Source organism: Drosophila ficusphila, unplaced genomic scaffold, assembly GCF_018152265.1.
Source record: "Drosophila ficusphila isolate 14025-0441.05 unplaced genomic scaffold, ASM1815226v1 contig_106, whole genome shotgun sequence".
In the NCBI taxonomy this organism is placed as follows: domain Eukaryota; kingdom Metazoa; phylum Arthropoda; class Insecta; order Diptera; family Drosophilidae; genus Drosophila; species Drosophila ficusphila.
Genome location: NW_025063993.1, coordinates 5,293,091 through 5,313,151, shown reverse-complemented (window position 1 = coordinate 5,313,151; position 20,061 = coordinate 5,293,091). Strand labels below are relative to the sequence as shown.

Sequence of the window (20,061 nt, the reverse complement as noted above, 5' to 3'; positions counted from 1 at the left end):
AGAATTCCACTATTCAAAATTCAAATTGGTGCTTTACATTTGTATGCAAGACCTTTTACACAGAATTATAAAACAAGGAAACAAAAATCAAGGTCTTTGTGGGTATAATGTAAAAACATTCCAACTCTTCTTTAAATATATTACTCAAACACATTTTAAGAATTAATATAAAATTTAAGTTCCCTTAAGCGCGAAATCTTCATGCAGACTTTCTTCACTTTGAACTTGAACAAATCCACATCTGTTTAAATTTTTGCGCCGTATATTTCTCAATCAGCGCTTTAAATACTATTGCACTTAAAAATAAAACCCGGTATACACGCTCCCTGATTTCCAGATACCAATCCTTTGATCAGTGTGAGCGCGCAATATCCGAGAAGAAGGCTAGTATGTCCTGGATGTTGAACTCCAGGTTGATCATGGCTCCTGCGTAGCACTTCTGGATGCGCTCCTCCAGATAGTTGTACTGGGCAATGAACTCCTCCTGCATGGCGTGCCACACCACCTGCAGCAGATTCTCCTCCTCGCTCAGGTGCTTCTCCACCTTTTTGTAGAGGTTCTCCAGACCCTTCTTCACCTCGCGGGCCGGATACTGGGCGATCACCTTGCGGAGCTCCTGCTTCGAGAAGGCCATCTGGTAGCTAATCTCCGTTTCCTTGACTCCCTGCGCCACCTTTAGTTGCACGCCCTCAAAGAATTGCTGCAAAAAGAGAAGGGTTATTAATAAGATAGAGATCTAAAGCGAAGTACGAAAGGCGTAAGCAAATCTTTTAATATCACTTCCCAAATTATCTTCTCTTTTTGAAAGGTCATCGACTTACATTCAGTTTCTCCAGCGGCCGGCCAAAGTACTGAGTCACATACGCTTTTAGCGCCTCGTTGTATCGCGACTTGGCATCTTTTTTCAGCGCATCCAGTCCAGGAACTTTCAGTTGGGCCAGCAGGGCGTACATGTGGTGGTAATTCTCCATTCGCACCACCTGCGAAGGTGTCTTGGGATGGTCCTGCGAGTGCTGATTTATGCCATCAAAGATGGCATTGACCAGCTGCAAGTACCACTTCTCCATGTCAGTTCGACGATCTGACTTGCGGAAAATACCCTCTGCGGTTTGGGCAAAGTTCTCGAAGTTCTCCACGTACGGCAGAATCGCTTTGGACCGTTTGTGCAACTTGGCCTCCCTGATGGACTGCAGTTGGTTCTGCATGAATCGGTCAAAACTGCGCTTCACCTGCACGAGAGCCGATGCGAAGGTCATGCTGAGAAAGGAATGTGTGTCCTGGGCGGACATAACGTGCTGGGTGAGACGCACCAAAACGTACAGAGAGTAGCTGTGAAAAAAGCAATTTATTTATATACAAATTAATAATAAAATATTTCCTTAGCTACTTACAAGCTGTCGACTCGCTCAAAGCTTTGAATGAAGCTCACCAACTCTGGTTCCAGGCAACCAAAGAGACCCATCATCAGCTTTCGCACATCCTCGTTGATCTGGCGATCAATCCGTTTCTGCGGCACGCCGTCAGATGATGGGGAAACAGCTGCCGCTGTTATGGACTGCGACATGTCCACAGCCTTCTCCATCTCCAATGTGGTTTGAGTGTTCTTTGTCGTTGGACTAATCACATCCATTTGAAAGAAGTTTATGCAGAAAAGCTGCTCCTGCAATGCAATGGGTTCCAACTCAGCCAGAACCTTTTCCAGCAGAGCATCGAAGCGAATTCGATCCGCACTCTCTACTCCAGGTCCCCACTGATCTCGGTTGATTCCCAAAGTGCCATAAGGAATCGTGGACACTGCCGACTTCCTAGAGGACGTGGACATGTCGAGATCCTCTCGAGAACTGCGGAATTTTTCTGCCACTTGTATTTTAGCCTTATTAAGAAATTGAAAAAGTTAAACTCATGTAGTTACCATTATCACTTCAGTTCTTACCAAGTTAAAGAAGTTTTTTACATCCCTGTCATAAATCTTGCTCAGCGAGGCTGTGTAGACCCGCATCAAGCCATCATAAGTCTTTCGATCCATGGCCTTTGTCCAGTGCATCAGTTCCGTATAGGGCGTCAGTTCCCGATGGACGTTGGAATGATTAGGCAATGTCAGCTCTGTGCTGGTCACCGGCATGTCGCCGATTTCGTTGCCCAAGTGGATGAACAGATTGTTCATAAACCGACTAACCGTGGCCGAGAACTTTTGTTTCCACTTCTCGAAACGCTTGCGCTGATCCTGAACCGCCTCCAAGCGCAGCAGGGCGGGATCGATATCGCTGTTCATGGCCTGTTGCAGGCATTGGGCAGCTGCTATGGCCGCTTTGCGTCCATTGGCGGTCTTAAGATCGGGTTCATCGAGAGCCTGCTGTTGGTTGTGCGGCAAGTCCAGTTGGTTCTGAAAATACAACCGCAGGATAAACAAAAATAAAAAAGATGTTCAGTCAATACACACTATGACTTTGTTGAGCTCCTTCATCAGCTTGATATTGTTATTGTTGGCGATCTCAATCATTGCATTCTTGCCGCCAATCTTCTCCATAGTCTCCTTTACATGGCCTAATATATCCTCGTAGCTGTCTAGGCGGTTCTCAAACTTGTCCGCCTCATTGATCGCATTGTCTATGTGCTCCATCATTTTCAGAACTTTCTGCTCCGAGGCCAGCACACTTTGCATATTTGCCTGCGTGATAAGAAAATATGAGTCATAAATATTGACTTCAAAAACACTTTGTACACACCCCATCTAGATCATGAAGCTCCCGGGAAAGCTGTTCTATGAACTGTTCGGCATCCTTGATGGCAAAGTCGCACTCAGAGAAGAGTTTGCCCAGCTCATTGGCCTCCTTGTCTGTCAGGGCGGTGAACTCCTGGGCCTCTTCCTCGTCCTCCTCATCGTCGGTGTGTTGCGTCTTTTGGGCCACTCTGCCCAGGACCACCTTCTCCGGCGACTTCTCAGAGAGCCAGGCGGCGGGCACGTTCCGGAATTCGGCTCGTTGGCCACGCACACTCTTCTGTATCTGCCGATTCAGCACCGCCAGGAAGTTCTGTCGCTCGGGGGGATTGAGGGCATACCACTTGTAAAGCTTCTCCAGCTGAAGATCGAACTCGTGCGTCTCAAACTGCTCGTTCCGCCCGTCCACCCACTTGATCTCGTCCAGCTGCCAACTCCGCTTTCGCTTGTACTCGCTCTCACGCTGCTCCGACTGCTTGATGAGGCACAGCGTGACCACAGGTACTGGGGGCGAAGTGGTGACCACGCACAGGTAGCAGGGCTTCTTGTCCTTCTTCTTGACCACCGTCACAACGGAAAGGAGACGTTCGCCGGTGGCCTGGAACAGCTCCTTCTGCAGAGTGTGCTTGATGTTGGCCAGAGAGAGCATGGCTGGGAATGTCTTGCGGGGCACTGGGCGTGGAAAAACTCCTGCAAACAATCAACAAATTTCCAATTGTTTGCACTTGGAATTCGCAATCGGTAAACGCCTCCGCATCAACAGCTGATTTTACAGACCCCTGTAAGAGATGCTTACAGAATATCGCTTAGGGATGTGCGCGTATCGTGTTCGTTGAGGTACTTGGTAAATAATAAAACTATGTTTGTGAAATGTATTACAAAATACAAATATTTCCACTATTTATGTTTATGAATGTATGAAATGTTGGCGCATTAAGTACTAATAAAAAAGAAAATTTAATGATAAACTCGTGAACGCATCTCTAGCTCTTAGGTAGATATTACCCAGTTATTTAAGCACGGTCACACTGTTCGACGCAAGGTAATCTACGGGTGAGTTTTACGCGAAAAAAATATTTTGCATTAAAAATAAAGCAGATTTTTCGATTCGCAGCTACTTTGAAGCAATCATGTTGGTTAAGCACATTGTCAAGCAGGGTCTTCTGCTCAAGAACGGTGAGTTTTTGCATCGTAGCTGCCTTTTTCAGTGCAACTGCTAACCTTAAAAATTACATAATGTGGGAAGCGAAGGAAGGGATTTTAAGGAACTGCGGAGAAACGGTTTACCAATTTATCCATTATAATACCCGCTATACCCACTATTATATCAAGTTTTATAATTTTCCTGTAATTTTGTTTTAATATTACGGTTAAGCTAAAGAAAGAGTTATGTTGGAACGAGATCATAATATTTATACGGCGTTTTCTACAAGTCGTTCCCCTATTCTTACGTTTTCCATAAACAAATAATATTACACAATATTACTTTTTCAGCTGGCGCCTTGTCGCGTGCCGCTTACCACGGTGGACATGGTCCCCACTCCACCATGAACGATCTCCCCGTTCCCGCTGGAGATTGGAAGGAGCAGCACAGCCAGAGGAACGCTAAGTACAACGCCGCGCTCATCACTGGCATCCTCGTCCTGGCCGGCACTATTGGATTCGTGAGTCCCTGCGACAATCCAGTCAATCCTTTAAATTAACCCGCAATTCCTTATTTCAGGTCAAATCCTCCGGAATTGTCTACTTCAACTACAACGCACCCAAGAGCCTGGACTAAGCTAGCTTACCCTTCGTGTACATTAATCCAAAATTTGTGTTTAATAAGCTTAAAGTGGCGAAATAGTAAATCACAGATCTTAAAGTATTCAGTTCGATAGTTTTTATTTAGCTCAGTACACGGGACCATCATCCAAATTGTCGTCCTCATCATTAAAGGCTTCTCCGTTATCGAAGTAGGTCGCCCCATAATCGTTATCCTCGTCCATCTCGTCGTCCAATGCCGCCTCTGGATCTTCCTGCTCCTCCTCCTGCTCGGAATCGGATTCCTGCTTGATTTCATCCTGTTCGCCGCCGCCAGACTTAAGTTCCTTCTGTTCCAGCACCTTCAGCCTATCCTCGATATTGGTCTTCTTGGCTAAAAGCTTGGGGCGTGCATCCGCACCACGTCGTTTGCGACTGGAAATGTTTAGTTCCTGGGGCATGGCTTTATAATTAAATTCAGGCTGTGCTTTGAGCTTCATGCGCTCCATGGCTTTCTGAGGGTGTTCAAAAAGAATAAGGGATTCTAAGCTTTAAGTAGATAAGCTATTACCTCTCGCCAGTCCTTGTGTTCTACATTTTTCGACTCCTGGCTGGCAGATATAATATAGTAGGGGGAATCACGCATACGATTCAGGAAATCCTCCTTCCAGAGCAGCTGGTAGTTTTGCGTGGCGGTTGTCTGTTGTGGGTGTATATTTAAAATTACTTATTTTAATTGAAATGCATGCCACCTACCTCTAATGTAGTGGGCCTGTTCAAAATAGGGGGAAACGTTGGAGGCGGCGCTGTTTGGACCGGCAAATCCTTTGTGCAGCCGAGCATGGCCATTTGCTCGGCTGTTAAAGTGCCTGTTTTTCCACCCCTACCACGACCCGCCATTATCGTACTTTACTTTTCTTTAATTTAAAATAAAAACCATTTGCCTTCGTTAGTTTCGTTTAGCTATCGCACACGTTTATTCAACTAAAAACTTGATCAGCTGTTGTGTACGCAACGGCGTTGCCACCTAACGTAATCCAAACAATAACAAATAAATATTCTTTCTGGCCGACTATAAATGCCCTCACTTTATATATGTAAACAAAACAATCATTTACTCAGCGACAAATTCTTTTTACACAACATATACACACATATTTTATTGCAAGTTGCACTTTTTTCTTAAACTTAGAACTTTAATTACATATAATTGCAAACACTAATAATTTACTCAGCCCTGCTTCATTTTAAGATTGCTATAAAATTAAGCATTAATATAATATCAATTTTGGAACAAATACAATTTTTAGACGAGCTTATGAATTCTTGGTCAATTTAGGGAAACAGGGCTAAATATTCGATTTGAACAATCTAATTGGGCTTAATTGACATTCGGATTGGGGGGCGTGGCAGGTGGCTCATCGGTCGGCGCCAGGCCCACTTTCTGCATAAGTTCCGTTAGCTTCTGCGCCTTGCGATCCTCATTGTGGGCAATTACAGTGCAAAGATGCTCGGTAAGCAGCTCCTTCTTCTCGGAAGCATTGTGAAGCTCTATTTTGGCTCGCAGGAACTGGGCCTCGATCTTGACATATTGTTTTCTGAAAAGATCACGCATTAGGTAATGGGTCAAGTCAAGGTTTTTCCCACTTACTCTACATTGGAAAAATGTATGCAGGCATTGTCGATTTGCTTCCTCAGCATGGCCACGTCCACGGCAAGGTCGCTCTCCAGTTTCGACAGTTCATGGCGGATTTCCTCGATCTTTCGAGACTCCGCCGCCGTTTTTTGGGTGTGCTGCTCGATGGCCTGGTAGAGCATTTGCTTCTTCTGCTTGTTCTGTTCCTCGATCATGCGTCGATGCTGCTCGAAATCCTTTAGCGAGATTCCCTTAAAGGGTGAGTCCGTGTTAAGCCGCTCTCCCAAGGAGGAGTCCTTTGTACTTGGCAAGATGCTGGCATCGTCCGCAGAGCTGGTGGTCTGGCTGTCACCGCCGCTGATCTTCAGTATTGAGCTGTCGTCGGTGGAAGTGGTTGCCTCAGCATCCGCATACGTGGCAGTGGGTTTGTTATCTCTAGCTGAAGGTTTTCCATGGTATAATGCGTCCATTAATGAATCGGAGAGTGCTCGCTCTAAATTCAGCGATCCATGGGCTACGTCATCTTCGGCCGTGGGAGTTGGTGGCTTTTCCGTGGGAGTCGCCGTTCCCGATTTGGTCTTCTTCGCCTCATCCGGTTTTTGAATTGGCTGCTTTTGTTGTTGCTGCTGCTTCCGCAACTGATCAGCCTGACGGAAGATCTTATCAGGCATCCGCCGTATGCCGGGTTGATTCCGGAGCGCCTGCTTAGCTGCTCACGCACACACACATGCAAGCGTTTTTTATTATAAACAGATAATTGTTTACACGCTTCGTGGTTCATTCATGGTGATCTTACCTGCATCTAGATTCGCAGGCTTTTTGACCACGCCGCCCTCCTTTACGCCAGTTATCTTGAGGATCTCGTCGTGGCTAAACCCATTGAAGTTCGCAGTCATGGTAATGGAATTAAAGATAATTTGCCATTTAACGACGGTCGATCAACAAACAAAACACAACACATCAGCAAGAGCAAACAGATCACATGGCGTTGCCAGATCGATTAGTAATTATGAAGTCATTTTTAAATATATGGCCTTTGCACCGCTCTATTTATTCATATATTTAAAATAAATTAGCACTAAGGGGAAATTTACGAGCAATGACTTCACCAAACTAGACTCTAAAATTTTAATTTAAGTATTTTAAAAAAAAAAATTGCCATCTTGTGAATTTTTCACTCGATCTATGTAATCGATAGTCAAAATCGATATTCCCAGTTCAAAAATAAGTTTAAAATAAAACGCCTTATCAAGCTTTATTCAACACAGTAATGCCCAGTTCGGAGCGCAGATCGTGGATGTTCTGCTCCCAACGCTTTTCCCAGTAGATGGGCATCAAGGGCTTGGTCCGCTTGCCGTTCTCCAGGGCCCAGGGCAAATAGTTTTTCAAGTACGCGCGACGCTGCCTAAGCACATGAAAAATAAACAAATGCGTGAATGGAAGCGTAATTTAAGACCTCAGTTCACTGAACTCACTTGGGACGTAGGCGCACCGCTCCGAACACCGCGCCTCCATAGCACATTGGCAGACCAGTGTTCAGAGCCTCCACCCACTTAACGGCCACCTCGCCGAGCATGTTGGTGGGCATGTCGAGCACCGTGTGGATCAGGTCGTGGCACTCCCGGTACCGCGTCATCAGATAGGCCAATTTGGGGTCCTCCAGAAACTTCACCGCCATGCGACTGTCCGGCGTGACTTGCTAAAAGTTAGTTTACAAAATTATTACTGATTTGATTGCTAAAACCCCACAGCCATATATTATTAGAAATTTTTGTTTCTTATTTAAAAAGAAAATTTAACAATTGTTCAAAAAAAGGTCTGTTATCATCTCTATGCACATTTGTTTCTTAAAATTGTATATTGAAACACATTGCTCGGCAAAACAAAAGATTTGATATTTTGTACTACCTCTTTCAAAAAGAGATTAAATTAGACCCAACCCCTTTTCCCCACAAATATCTTTAAATAGATTTTGTTTACTTATTCTAACAAGAATTTTTTTGACTCAGATTTCAGTACGTGATGTGTGTCAAACTCTCGTTCTTCTAATTTTACATTACATTACTTACATTGCCTTTCAGGAATTTTACATAAGCGGCTCCAAAAGTATCTGGTGGCAAAGTTTCCAGTCGCTTAAAGTCAATGGTGCTGGTGTGGATGCGGGGCTTGTCGGCCATGATGCGCTGACCCTCCTCACTGGCTTGCATGGTGTCCAAGATATTCAAGAGAGCACTTTCTCCGGTCGTTTCACCCAAACAGGCGATCATGTCGTGGCTAAAAAAGGATCAGCAGAGGTATATTCAGGCATTTTCTGTACAACTTAGTTACCCTACCGTCTTGGATCAAGCAGAGCGGCAATGGATGATCCTGCTCCGAGGAACACCCGCTGGAAGGGCGATATCTCGATGCGTTCCCTGAGGTACTGCCTCTCGAAGGCATCCAGAGGCTCCGCCTCAGGGGTTTCTGTGGCCACCGCTTGGCTGTTAACCTGGTTTGAACTGAGGCCTCGTCGCAGGGCCAGCGGCTTTGGGAGACGCCAGCAGCGTTGCATCATGATGATCTGTGGATTCATAGAGTAGGCACCCGGTGACCTTATCAGCACGATCGTCGGCATCATCATCATCATCATCGTCGTCGCACATAAACATGACCCTGACTACCTGTCTTCGGTTAAAGCTTGTCGTACGTGCCCACTTTCAATAGCGGCGAATATGAGCAAACAATTTGTCCATAATGTGGGTACGCGGACAGTGCTGATGCTGACTAACAATTTATTTTACCTCACAATCTTTGTAAACCTGTTTCGGCTTCCTCATTACCGGTCCCCACTTCTCCGAATCCCTCGACCGCCACCTATCGATATTGCTGGGTCCCAAAATAAAACCTAAACAAAGTGCTTTAGGGGGCACTGGCACCTCATTCTTCGATTTTATGCTTGATTTCAATGTCGTCATTGTTGTCTTTTTGGACAAATGGGTAGTCATTGATAAGCAAGTAAAAAAGGTAATTTTAGAACGCTATGACAAGACATTTGCTGTTAAAAGCAAAATGTATAAGAAGTTTAATGGTGCTTAAGCTAAGTCTTGCAAAATTTATGATCCTAAGTTTTTAATAGCTGAGGTAGTCTCTAAGCAATGCTGGTTCTTAGAAAATAGATGCCCATCTTAAAAGCATATATTTATTTAAGAGACAGTTGAATAGTTTCAGCTGTGCAAATCTATTTTCTCTACAAAGCAAAAAATGGTTTAACAATACAATTCATTGCTCTAAACAAAAGTCTATTATTCGGCAATCAACAAGTGAAACGGAAAATAACTTTGCCCAAAACTAAAGGAGCTCTAATAAAAATTATATTATGAGGCCCTGCAATCTATCTCTTTGACTGATAATTTTGTTGTTTTTTTTTTAGTTCAACATAAAAACACGAGCTCCGATAAAGTGTAACCGGGAATCGGCCAAACCTGTGAATGTATTCCGACTGCTTTCTGCGTTTTGATGTTGAGTGATGACGCTGCTGGTTTGCCCAGCACTGCAGTACTTTTTTTGTTGGGTTCTCAAGGTTCCAGCGTGTTTACCCAGAACAGATAAACACCCGATTAAGCACAAGTAATTGAAATTTCCCGCATCGCAAGTTCCAAGATTTTCTATTTTACACCTTAAGCTAATTATAAGTTTGAGAGCATTATTTTTCTTAATTAACAAATGGCGAGTTGTAGACTTTATCGGGGAGAGGCAATCTTATCGGTAGTGACCCAAAATAAGACAGAACACAATCAGTTATCTGGCCCACCCATTGCAGAGGAGGAGTTTGATGTCTGTGTATTTCTATTACTTATGACACTTTCGATGCAGGAAACAGTTGCATGCGGACAAATGTACAAAGTGATTAAAATTACAAAATTGCTAAATTGCACTTATTGAGATACATAGCTAGATATATGTACAGAGACGATGCGCTGTGTGGCTATAGGAAAATCGAATACGAAGTCGCAGAACGCAGAACGAAGTACGTAGTACGGAATACGCTAAACATATCGTATGGCTTTGGCTTGAGTTTGAGCTAAGACGAAGCTAGACATTCTCGCCGCGGGTGCTGGGCAAATGGGCCTGCTTATCGGGCGCCCGCTTCCGCCGAAAAGTGACGTACGTGTACAGCAGACTCGCCAGCACGCTGATGTTGATCCCGATACAGTTGAGCCACGAGAAGACGTAGTCGCCGCCAATGAACATGCCCAGATAGGTCACGCAGATGTTCTTCAGACAGCCCACGATGGTGGTGGTCAGCGCCGAGTTGAACTGCGTGCACAGGATGGTGCTGTACGACAGGATGAAGCCCATGACGCAGCTGAGCAGAAATTGGAGTACGAACACCGAGTCGTTCCATTGCCCATAGTTCAGAGCCTGGTCCAGATCTCCTGTGGCATAATTAAGAGCCAAGGCGGGCAGAAACATAAACAGCGAGTTGTAGTACATCAGGCCGTACTTTCCAATCTCCGAGGTGTCCAGTTTCTTCTTCACATACACACCGTTCGAGGCGGTCAAGGCGTTCGTGATCATCACATAGATGTAGCCCCTCATGTTGAAGGACAAGTCATCGGAGGCGGCTAGCAGGGCTCCTCCAATCATGGCATATACGCTGACTTGGACCGCCGTCGAAGGCCTTAGACCCAGGATCTTGAGCTCCAGCAGCATGGTCATCAGGATGGAGAAGCGCCGTAGGGCCGCAAACATGGGCAAACTCAGTGTTTTGGTGCCGCCCAGCCCGAACATCATGTTTCCCAGGAAGATCAGTGGGAGTGGAAATATCTTGGCGAATGTGTTCCTCTGCAGGGGCGGAAAGGACACAAGTTTTAGACGTTTTCCCACGCCCAGAACCACAATGCTGGCGGTCAGTTGGCCCAGGCTAAGGAACAGGAACGAGGGAAAGTGGTAGGAGGTCAGCACCGTCTTGTTCACCACCGTGATCATAAAGGACGAAAGTCCGTAGAACAGTGCGCTGCCGATTTTCTTGACGAACAGCGCCGAGTCCTCTCGTTCCCGGTGGCCCAGCTCCTTTGAGTTGGATCCATTGAGCTGGGCTCCACCGCCCGATCCTCCGATCTTCTCCTCCTGATCCCTGTTGTCATCGTTGTCAGCCAGGAGCGGCTGAAGGTCCAGTGTTGTGTTATTGCCGCTGCGCGACATCGTAATTGCGGGGAGGCTTGTATTTTATTTTAAGCGCTATCTTCACTATCGTTCTTATCTTGCCGCGCACACATTTGCTCACTCTGTTTTTGGGGCCACTTTGGGGCCGGGGAGGAGGCTTTCCCGCAGCACATCAACGAGTATTTGCTATTTTTACCGACGCGAAATCGCAGCCATTCCTCCCGGAACATATGTTCAGTGTGACCGTGGCAGGGCAGTGAGAATTTCCTTCTTAAACAAATCACCCTAAATATGCCCCCACTGTTACTTAACATTGACTGGTGTGGCTATTACTTTCAGGCGGCATGTCAAGACAAAAACAAATGAGATTTCATTTGTAAATATGTATAAATTCCACTACTTTCTAGTTATTTTAATAGTCAACAGCTCACTTTATTGTATATCACAGCACGAAACTATTAGCCTGTCAAAATTAACATTTCTGTGCGTAACCAATTTTGTACACAATTATTTTTCCTAATTAAGCTTTTATCGCATGACCACTCCTATGCTCTCGTCGGCCTTATAATAACTCACTTCTCACTCAATTAAAAGTCACAGTTATTTAAGTCCTTACCTTATAATTTACTGCCAAGAGACACTCAACTAAATTTTTTAGCCGGACGGCTCTTGAAACAGCTGTTTCATTCAGAACAACAATAACACTGTTAACAACAGTTCACAGTGGAAAAAATACATTGAATATTTAGCTAGATGTAGATGTAAACAAAGATGGACTAAGTTTTCCTAGGATTAAAATTATATAAATTAAAGTCTTACTTGCTTAAAATAATTGGTTTTCACTGGATAATTTTATCAATAGTAATTACAGTTATAATTAAATGTATTTCATTTCATGGTCACCCAACCTTGTTAAGTGAAATTATTGGTAAAATTCACTTGTAAAAAGCGCTTAAAACCTAAAAGTACATGTGATACTTAGAAGATTGAGTACTTAAGAGCATAAATTTGATTTTTCATTTGTATAAGAATTATTTGAAATAATCAACATATTATTTTTGAAAGAATATTAACCAAACAACAGATATCAGCCCACTGTTCAAAAGGTCGTTCATCGAAGTGGCAACGCTGGTTGCAAGACCGACAATTGTTTGGTTTTTATTTTGTCAACAAATTGGGTAAAATGAGCGGCTCCAAATCGAAAAAACACAGCAAGGGTGACCAAATCCCCAAGCCCATTAGCATAAAAAAGGAAAAGATGGAGGAGGACCGCACGCTCCACCCTATTTCCCATTACATAGACGACCGTCTGGAGTTGGTAAAACAGATATTTGGGACCCTAAAACCGAAAACGATTATGAATCTAGCACCGGAGTTCTTAAAGGTTGGATAAGAAACAAAAAATGTTAAGACAAATCACTAAATCACTATCCACAGAAAACCCCACTGGATGAGATCGAGGAACTCTGTTTGGAGGAGCTGCTTTGCCTGTCCACCAAACGCCTGAAATCAATTATAGAAGGCACCCGGTGTCCCACGGACACGGAAAGCTCCGAAGACTCCGATGTAGAGCGCAAAGAGGGTAAGTTCAAAAATTCTTAATCCAAGAAGACACCCTCTTATGGAGCTCTCTTTTTAGAACACATTTCTCTAGAGGAGATTTCCTCAGACAGTGACATCGGCGGTCAGGAATCCCGAAAGAGTGAGTAGTTAAAAACTTTACATTTAATTTTGAGCTGGTTTACAAGTGTAATCTGCACAACTGCACGCCGTCAAGTTAGCCGCCGTACTTGAACTTCTCGCACGCAAAAAGCGGCGACACGTAGAAGGCTCGCAGGATGCACACATCATCGCCTATGCCAATGACCACGTTCTCCTTGTCCTCCTTGGCCACTTCCAGAGTGACAACAAAATCCCCAACCTCCAGGCAGCCCTTCTTCCTCATGAAATCCACGCCGAACTCAATCGGACTGTAATTGCACTCGTTAAGTTCCTTGGTGTAGAGGACCGGGTGCATATTTCTGCGCAAGTGAAGCGCACGTGCCAGTTCCACCTTGCAGGCAATGGTATCAGCATCGTCCGTATCCTCCAGAGGCATCATCAAGTAAACCGGGCAGTAGATCTCAGTACGGGAAAGAGCCACGCTGGCCGTCTCGCACGTGGTGTACACGAAAATGGCTTGGCACTCTATGGAACTTATTGTGCGAATGATGAAGTTCACGATCGTTTGGTAGGAGGTCAGGATGTTCTTGAGCACCATCTTGTTCTGGACGACACCAACTCGGTAATCCTTTATTGGCATTAGCTTCTTGACAATCAGGGGATACTTGTTGCACCACGGACTCTTCTGGATGTGAATGGCATCAATCTTCCAAAGGAACTCGTGCAACTCGAACCGCTTGAAGTCACTGCACCGCTCCAGCGGCACTGTGCCAATCACCGGCTTTTTCTGGCAGTGCGAAATGGGCAGCACGTCGTCCATTATGTAGTTGTACACGCAGCAGTGTACGCTGAACATGTCTGGTATCCAGATGTAGTCCACCAACTTAATGATGCCCAGCAGATCCAGCATGTTGCTCCGCACATACTCAAAGTCAATCATTCCGATCAGCTTTAGGTTGCCAAAGCTAGAGTTTAGCTCCTGTCGCACGGCGCGAAGAAAATTCTTGCAGCGAATCTTTGGCAGCACCACGTAGTTTGCGTTTAGGGACGCGGCCATCTCAAGATCCTTCATGAAGAGGTCCGGATAGATCTCGGGATCCAGGGAATGACACTGCCTTGGGAGCTCTATAAAATCGTAGGGCGCCACGACACCTGCGTCGATGATCATTACGGCCAGGGCCTCTCGCAAAGTCTTCACCACTCGACCCCTAGCATCCCGGCCGATAAGCACAATATCGTTAAGCTGCACGGAGGGAAGATAAGCCTTCAGGTTGATCACGTAGAAGATCTCCTTGAAGCCCTTGTAGCGGTAGGCGTCATCGGTAGTGAGTGTAACCACCGCACCCCTTGCCATCATCACGGAGCAGTTGTTTCTCATTCTCCCCACGCGGCAGCACTCCCCGTTTATTTCGAGCGCTAGGCCGGTGGTCATTGGCAGTTCCCTTTCGGAAGAGTAGGCCGATATGGCGATGTTCATGGTGTCCAAGATGGCCTGCAGTTCGTCTGGCTTGTTGGCCACCGTGTCGACGTGGAAGGTGTAGGTCCCATTTTCCAGCATTCGACGCAGTTCGTCGTGTGTGGTTTCTGTCACCAGTTTGGCCACTAAGCCCAGATGGTAGTAGCGCCTTCGTTTTCGCCGCCTGGAATGCTTGTCGTGCGCCTCGCAGGCCGCCTTGAATTCCTTTAGACGCTGCTCCAGGTCATGCTGCCCATTGAGCCTCACGGTGAACTTGTCCAGTCGGTTCTCGTCCTCCGGCTGCTCCTCCTCCTCTCCCTCTTCATTAGTCTGGCTATCCAACTGCAGTTCCTGCTGGGCCACCGGCATTCTGGCGTGCAGTTAATTTAAGTTCTACTTTACCTACAATTTTAAATGTAATCTGTCTTTATCTTATCTGAATTTCAGGCAAAAAGAAGCTTAGAGCCAAAAAGGGTATCAATGGGACCGAAAACAAGGAGTGTGAGTACAAACTTTACAAAAAGAAACGACTAAACAACATCAAATGAACTCATGATATTGACTGTGAATAAATCATCTGGCCATTTGACTGTGGAGTTGCTAAGGTTGCTAAGGTTTGATTTTCTTTTCTTCAGCTGGCGGTCAGATGAGCGTGCTGGAATTACTGGAGCTTCAGGCCCGCGCCCGTGCAATCCGTTCCCAACTTGCCATGGAGCCAATCACCAAGATAGAGGTGAAGTCGGATGATGAAGACGAGATTCCAGCGGGAAAGGATCAGCGAAAGGAGAAGCGGAGTACCAAGAAGGATTCGGCAAAGCGCAAGTCGCTGGAAAATAAAACTCCCAAAGTAGCCGCATCTCTTTCACAGGCAGATGCGGATAGCAGCAGCAAGGAACAGCAAGCACCGCGCAAGAAAATAAAAATCAAGCGAAACTATCGGCATACCTCGAAAACGCCTGAAAAGGAAGCTGCAGGTCCAACTCCTCCCGCTCCTGCTGTTCCCGAAACTTCAGTGGCAAACAAGGATTCCAGCAAACCCTCACGTTCCAAATCACGTTCTGCTTCGCCAGATGTTATTACCATTCAAACGGAGCCGGAAACACTGCTGATCAGCGACAGCACAGATGATGAGGGCACAAAACAAAAGTCAAGTGGTTCTAGTGAGCCAGTCAAAGTAGATCCACCAGCTCCAGTCGTAGAAAGCGAACCGGAGGAAGGAGAGGTGCGTGATGAGCCCGACGTGCCAGCCAATGCCGAAAAGCCAGCAGAGCCAGAAGATCCGGCCAAGGATAACGAACCAACCAAACCGGAAGAAACTGAATGCACCGAAGAACAAACTAAACCTGAAGACCAGGAAAAGTCTGAAGGCAGTGAAAAACCTTCGGATAAAGATCAGTCTGCTGAGAAAGTTCCCTCACCAATTCATAACCCTCCTGCAGAAGAAAGGGAAGCGACTGTATCCGAACCAGCAAACATCGATGACGAAGATCAAAACGACGATGTCATTTCAATAGGCGGTGATCTGGAAATGATTGAGGAAATGACCAAGGAGGACGAGCCACCTTCGGTGAGCATTAAAAACGAAAAAAAGGACAAGCAGCCCGAGCCCGAGGAAATGGACAACGATGTGATCTCTTTGGACACCAGCGAAGATGAGCGCGACAAGCTACAGCAGCCAGACTCAGAGGTATTTTTGAATGCTCACAAAATCAATAACCTAACTAATCATTCCGATAACCCTTTGAATTTTTTAGTCCTGGCGCTCACGCTACATGAAGAGTTCCAAAGTCAGCCAGGTGCTGGCAGAATCCCGACTGGGAAAACGCGTACGCGATAAACTTAGGAAATCAAAGCGCAGCAAAGTGGCCGCCAGCGAGGAACAGGCCAAGGTTGAAAAGCCAGCTTCGTTTACTTCCAAGCACGAGGATGGGTCCATTGAGCAATACCAGGAGCTGTTGCAGCACCGCCCACGCAAGAGTTCCAGCAGCAGCAAGGGCGATAAATAAAGCCACCCGCCGCGGAGGATTGGGGTTTTTATTGAAAAGTATCGTACTGACGCACAGTCCTGTTTTATATGGCATATAAAAACTCAAATAAAAATCCGTTGTCCTCGGGGGCGGCAGGAAACGTAAAAAATTTGAATATATCGTGCTAAGCGCATATTTGATTTCTCATTCGTCTTTACTTGTAATGCATACCCTAACCCAAAACAATAACTCCGGCTTGTGTAAGGTTTTATGTGACATTTTAAGTTTTTGAGCAATAGGAAACCTTTTAAATTAAGGAATTATAATTGTTTAATTTCTGTAAATTTACCTGCATACTTAGTGTTAAAAAACTTAGCCGTTTTTAATACTTTTTGAGAAAATTTGTACATAGTTTTAAGTTTTTCTATTCTGTTTCTTAGACTTGTTTAAATTGTTTATAGGAGGTAGAAAAGATAAATTTATCTTTGTAGTTCTATTTAAAAAATATATATTACTTTTTACTTAAAGAGAGCTTAGTCAGAGTTTTATTACAATTAAAATTAATTTTTTTATTTCATTAAAACATGATTCGCCAAAGAATGCTTACAAAGGGTACTCGTCGCGTCGACTTGCTCTTCTGAAACGTACTTTCTTGTTTTTAGTTTTGCTTTGTAATTTAAAGGAAAATGCGAAAACTATGCCCTCTCATTTCCGCCGCGTGCTCGGTTTTCCGAGGGGAACAGCCGTTTAAGGAGCGCCAAGCGGGGCGGGAAAGGCAGTTAAACGAGTGGCACGCAGGTTACGCCTTTGCATTGATATTGTTTGTCATAAACCAGCTCAAAAATCATTAACCGAAAATTTGAATGGAAGGGTTTGAGTTTAACCTAGTTTGACAACCCACCCACCCGCACCCACAGACCCCGACTTCTCTTTCCACTCGATGAATGATTCAGTTGCTCCCGCCACTTTGTCATCGGCTTTACTCGATTTCTAATCATGCGGTTACAGAACATGTCCACACCACTCTGCACTCGAATCCACTCCACTTCACTCCAACCACTTCTGCCCGTCCTCCTGGCCATTCCACTCCACTCGATTCGGCGTTAGCCACCCCGACTCGATGTTACTGGTCTGGTCACTGGACTATATCTCAATTATGCTGCTGGGGGGCGGCGGTTGAAGCGTGTTGCACCATAAACGATGATTGTTTTATCAGAGACTCGGTCGTGTTGATAAACTGTTTTAGCGACAACAACAAAAAACGGTCCGGAGAGCGAATTCTCCGAGTGGCATTTTTATTCTTCTCGTAGCTAATACGCATGTCCTGTGAGCGGAGGGTAGGATTAGTGCTTGTGAAGGTGTGTGCTTTTACTGCGAATCCATCAAGTGGGCGCGCTGCATACATATAAATATGACATGGGTATAGAACAATCGTTTTTAATTTTGTATACTTCATTGAAGATTTTAAAGATTTACTTTAAAATTTTGTAAACTTTATTAAAGGTTTTTTGAAAGGTAGGGGACAAATTATTTCGGGTATATGGATGTCCAAAGTAAGTTTATTTCATTTTTAAAATGTTTTTTATCATAACTATATAAATTATATAAACATGTGTAGGTATATATAAATGGTATCCCATGTGGGTTTTTTCTTTCATAAAACTGTAAAACTAAAGAACTTTTAAAAATCAGAAAGAATTGTATATTTTATTTCTTAAGTCAAAATAAGATTATTTTCTGTAGGATAGTTTTTGTAGCATACACTCTGTAACAAATCCTTTTTACGTTTTTTGTTCTTGTAAATTTTTAAGACTTAAAAATTTAAAATACCCGAATAAGTAGGCAACAATATTGACTTTCAGTCCGAATCCCCGCGTTGGGCGCCAAAAATAGTGTCAGTGGAAGAGGTTAGCACATGTTTTGCCCAGCACCACCACCCCCTCCTCAACTAATCCCGCGGCTTCGCTCTTTTGTCCGTAGAACGCCCACGCGGCGGGAAGTAAACAAAGTAGCAACAGAGCGTTGCCCGCTGGAGGTTGGGGGGTGGTTCTGAGGGTGGTTTCTCTCGCGGACTCTCGCTCTCTCTGCGGAGTGCTTGAGTGTGGGTGTCCGCATCCTTTGGCGGCAGGCTGGCAATTGGGAAAACGGAAAAGCCGAGTCAGTCTACAGAAAACGCGTACGTGGTGCAGAAGTAGCCGCGGGTGGCTACCACAGCGTCGTTTTGGACTTGTCGGCATGATCAAATAAGTGTAACGCCCTGTACAAGTTCTGTAAGTTTCCAGCTGCAACAAAATCAAATCAAATCAAACCAAATCCACGAGAAGCAAATGAAAGCCAAACAAATGCAATTAGCAATCTGCCGATTTCAGTGTCCAAAGTGTTCGAAATGAGTGACAAAACCAGAGGATTTGTAAGCCAATAACAATCAAAAAGTGGTGGCAACACATCAAAATTAATCAAGGATAACCAAGCTTGTTTTGTATTTTTATAACGAGAAACGCTGTGCTAAAAAAAACCCAAAAAGTGCTTTAAACGTTAACAAAAACTAATTAAGTAATAGTTAATCAACAAATTTGATACTAGCCCAAAACATGCCTTATCCAAGGAGTTTCCGTTCGATGCGCGTTTATTTTCGCAAAAGTTTACACTTAGGATTAAAGATGCTCTCTCTGGCCAGAGACATTGTGAGTCCCAGCTACGAAAACTGTAACCCAAACTAATATATACATAACCGGATTATTGAACTTTGCCCGCTAGCATTGGCCACTTTAAACCACAAACAAAATCACAATTGGCTTGGAAAAAAATGGAATCGAAATTAATTCAAATTGGCAAAAATTAAAAAATGTGTTTGCTAAATGCTTTCGAATGCTTTTCTTTTTATACCTTGTGTAGCTCATTTCATTTTCCATCCTTTAATTATTTAAAAGATCCATTTAAAAGGGCAATGGAAACTAAATGACTGCACTTCCTTATAAAATCTCCTTCTTAAATCTTCCCATTCATAAATAACACAATATATGCATGTATGTATACTATAAAATCAAAAATCATAATATTATTTACTAGTAATAATAGAATCTTTCAGATGTCTTTTTTAGAAAACCAGATTTTAAACTTATTTTAACTTTTAAGCTTTACTTACTTAGACTTTTCAAGAATTAAAATAGTTTTAAATAGTTTGTCTGAAATTATAGTTCTGAATATTAACTATAATTTCATACACTGTTATAAAAGTGATTAGCTGGGGCATTATTGTTATTTAGAAAATGTATAACGTTTTTTCAGAAAAGAATTAGATAAGACATTTTAGAAAAAAAGAAAAAGTACACTTGCCTTGAATTTAATTGTCTTGTTAATTCGCCTTTCTATATCCTTTATTTTTAACTTGTTAAAATCGCCTCTCCAAAACATTTTTACTTTAAAGATTTAAGGTATGCTATACCTGCCCACACCTATCATTTATAATTGTAACATACATTGAAAAGTAATATTTTCGAAAAGTAGCAAGTCCAAAATGATAGATGCAAACTTTGATAGATGCCATGACGCATCCACGCGCCCACGGAGACAATGACCAACGAAGTTGGTAAATTTAATTGGAATAATAAATGGGGGATGTGTGTGGCGTTCGCTGCCTTCTCCCTTTTTTTATGAAACAAAAATGCACAATGCCTGATATAGATGTCATAAAGTTTTATTAATAATGAAAATTGTACTAAAAACGGGGCCA

At 44.0% G+C, this 20,061-nt stretch overlaps 8 protein-coding genes across 9 annotated transcripts; 2 read left to right on the top strand and 6 right to left on the bottom strand.

Annotated features, from left to right (window-relative positions):
• Nucleotides 1-87: 87 nt before the first annotated feature.
• On the bottom strand, nucleotides 88-3,490 carry LOC108099943 (exocyst complex component 1). The gene is made up of 6 exons (XM_017203618.2): nucleotides 2,727-3,490; nucleotides 2,441-2,668; nucleotides 1,934-2,383; nucleotides 1,392-1,873; nucleotides 822-1,329; nucleotides 88-700 (listed from the first exon to the last, which is right to left on the bottom strand). Exons 1-6 carry the CDS (start codon nucleotides 3,366-3,368, stop codon nucleotides 353-355), a joined length of 2,658 nt encoding a protein of 885 aa, XP_017059107.1. The 5' UTR covers nucleotides 3,369-3,490; the 3' UTR covers nucleotides 88-352.
• Nucleotides 3,491-3,721: 231 nt separating this feature from the next.
• On the top strand, nucleotides 3,722-4,586 carry LOC108099891. The gene is made up of 4 exons (XM_017203547.1): nucleotides 3,722-3,772; nucleotides 3,834-3,895; nucleotides 4,214-4,383; nucleotides 4,443-4,586. The coding sequence occupies exons 2-4, from the start codon at nucleotides 3,850-3,852 to the stop codon at nucleotides 4,497-4,499; spliced, it is 273 nt and encodes a 90-aa protein (XP_017059036.1). The 5' UTR covers nucleotides 3,722-3,772; nucleotides 3,834-3,849; the 3' UTR covers nucleotides 4,500-4,586.
• Nucleotides 4,587-5,475, bottom strand: LOC108099890 (DNA-directed RNA polymerase III subunit RPC7). Its single transcript, XM_017203546.2, has 3 exons — nucleotides 5,219-5,475; nucleotides 5,034-5,162; nucleotides 4,587-4,977 (listed from the first exon to the last, which is right to left on the bottom strand). Exons 1-3 carry the CDS (start codon nucleotides 5,360-5,362, stop codon nucleotides 4,612-4,614), a joined length of 639 nt encoding a protein of 212 aa, XP_017059035.1. The 5' UTR covers nucleotides 5,363-5,475; the 3' UTR covers nucleotides 4,587-4,611.
• A 116-nt stretch (nucleotides 5,476-5,591) lies between these two features.
• On the bottom strand, nucleotides 5,592-7,095 carry LOC108099888 (RAB6-interacting golgin). Its single transcript, XM_017203543.2, has 3 exons — nucleotides 6,895-7,095; nucleotides 6,114-6,807; nucleotides 5,592-6,060 (listed from the first exon to the last, which is right to left on the bottom strand). Exons 1-3 carry the CDS (start codon nucleotides 6,992-6,994, stop codon nucleotides 5,844-5,846), a joined length of 1,011 nt encoding a protein of 336 aa, XP_017059032.1. The 5' UTR covers nucleotides 6,995-7,095; the 3' UTR covers nucleotides 5,592-5,843.
• Nucleotides 7,096-7,327: 232 nt separating this feature from the next.
• LOC108099889 (ubiquinone biosynthesis protein COQ4 homolog, mitochondrial) lies at nucleotides 7,328-11,942 on the bottom strand. 2 transcript variants are annotated; one of them, XM_017203545.1, is made up of 5 exons: nucleotides 11,860-11,942; nucleotides 8,432-8,658; nucleotides 8,168-8,372; nucleotides 7,574-7,797; nucleotides 7,328-7,503 (listed from the first exon to the last, which is right to left on the bottom strand). In XM_017203545.1, exons 2-5 carry the CDS (start codon nucleotides 8,650-8,652, stop codon nucleotides 7,347-7,349), a joined length of 807 nt encoding a protein of 268 aa, XP_017059034.1. In that variant the 5' UTR covers nucleotides 8,653-8,658; nucleotides 11,860-11,942; the 3' UTR covers nucleotides 7,328-7,346. The 2 variants fall into 2 exon arrangements, with proteins under 2 accessions (XP_017059034.1, XP_017059033.1); XM_017203544.1 differs by lacking the exon at nucleotides 11,860-11,942 and having other exon boundaries at nucleotides 8,432-9,658.
• Nucleotides 9,876-11,493, bottom strand: LOC108099887 (UDP-sugar transporter UST74c). The gene has a single exon (XM_017203542.2). It carries the CDS (start codon nucleotides 11,280-11,282, stop codon nucleotides 10,170-10,172), a length of 1,113 nt encoding a protein of 370 aa, XP_017059031.1. The 5' UTR covers nucleotides 11,283-11,493; the 3' UTR covers nucleotides 9,876-10,169.
• A 416-nt stretch (nucleotides 11,943-12,358) lies between the features above and the next one.
• On the top strand, nucleotides 12,359-16,776 carry LOC108099932 (protein IWS1 homolog). The gene is made up of 6 exons (XM_017203602.2): nucleotides 12,359-12,627; nucleotides 12,681-12,825; nucleotides 12,883-12,945; nucleotides 14,809-14,862; nucleotides 14,997-16,048; nucleotides 16,116-16,776. Exons 1-6 carry the CDS (start codon nucleotides 12,427-12,429, stop codon nucleotides 16,365-16,367), a joined length of 1,767 nt encoding a protein of 588 aa, XP_017059091.1. The 5' UTR covers nucleotides 12,359-12,426; the 3' UTR covers nucleotides 16,368-16,776.
• On the bottom strand, nucleotides 12,951-14,919 carry LOC108099933. The gene has a single exon (XM_017203603.2). It carries the CDS (start codon nucleotides 14,728-14,730, stop codon nucleotides 13,021-13,023), a length of 1,710 nt encoding a protein of 569 aa, XP_017059092.1. The 5' UTR covers nucleotides 14,731-14,919; the 3' UTR covers nucleotides 12,951-13,020.
• Nucleotides 16,777-20,061: the final 3,285 nt, after the last annotated feature.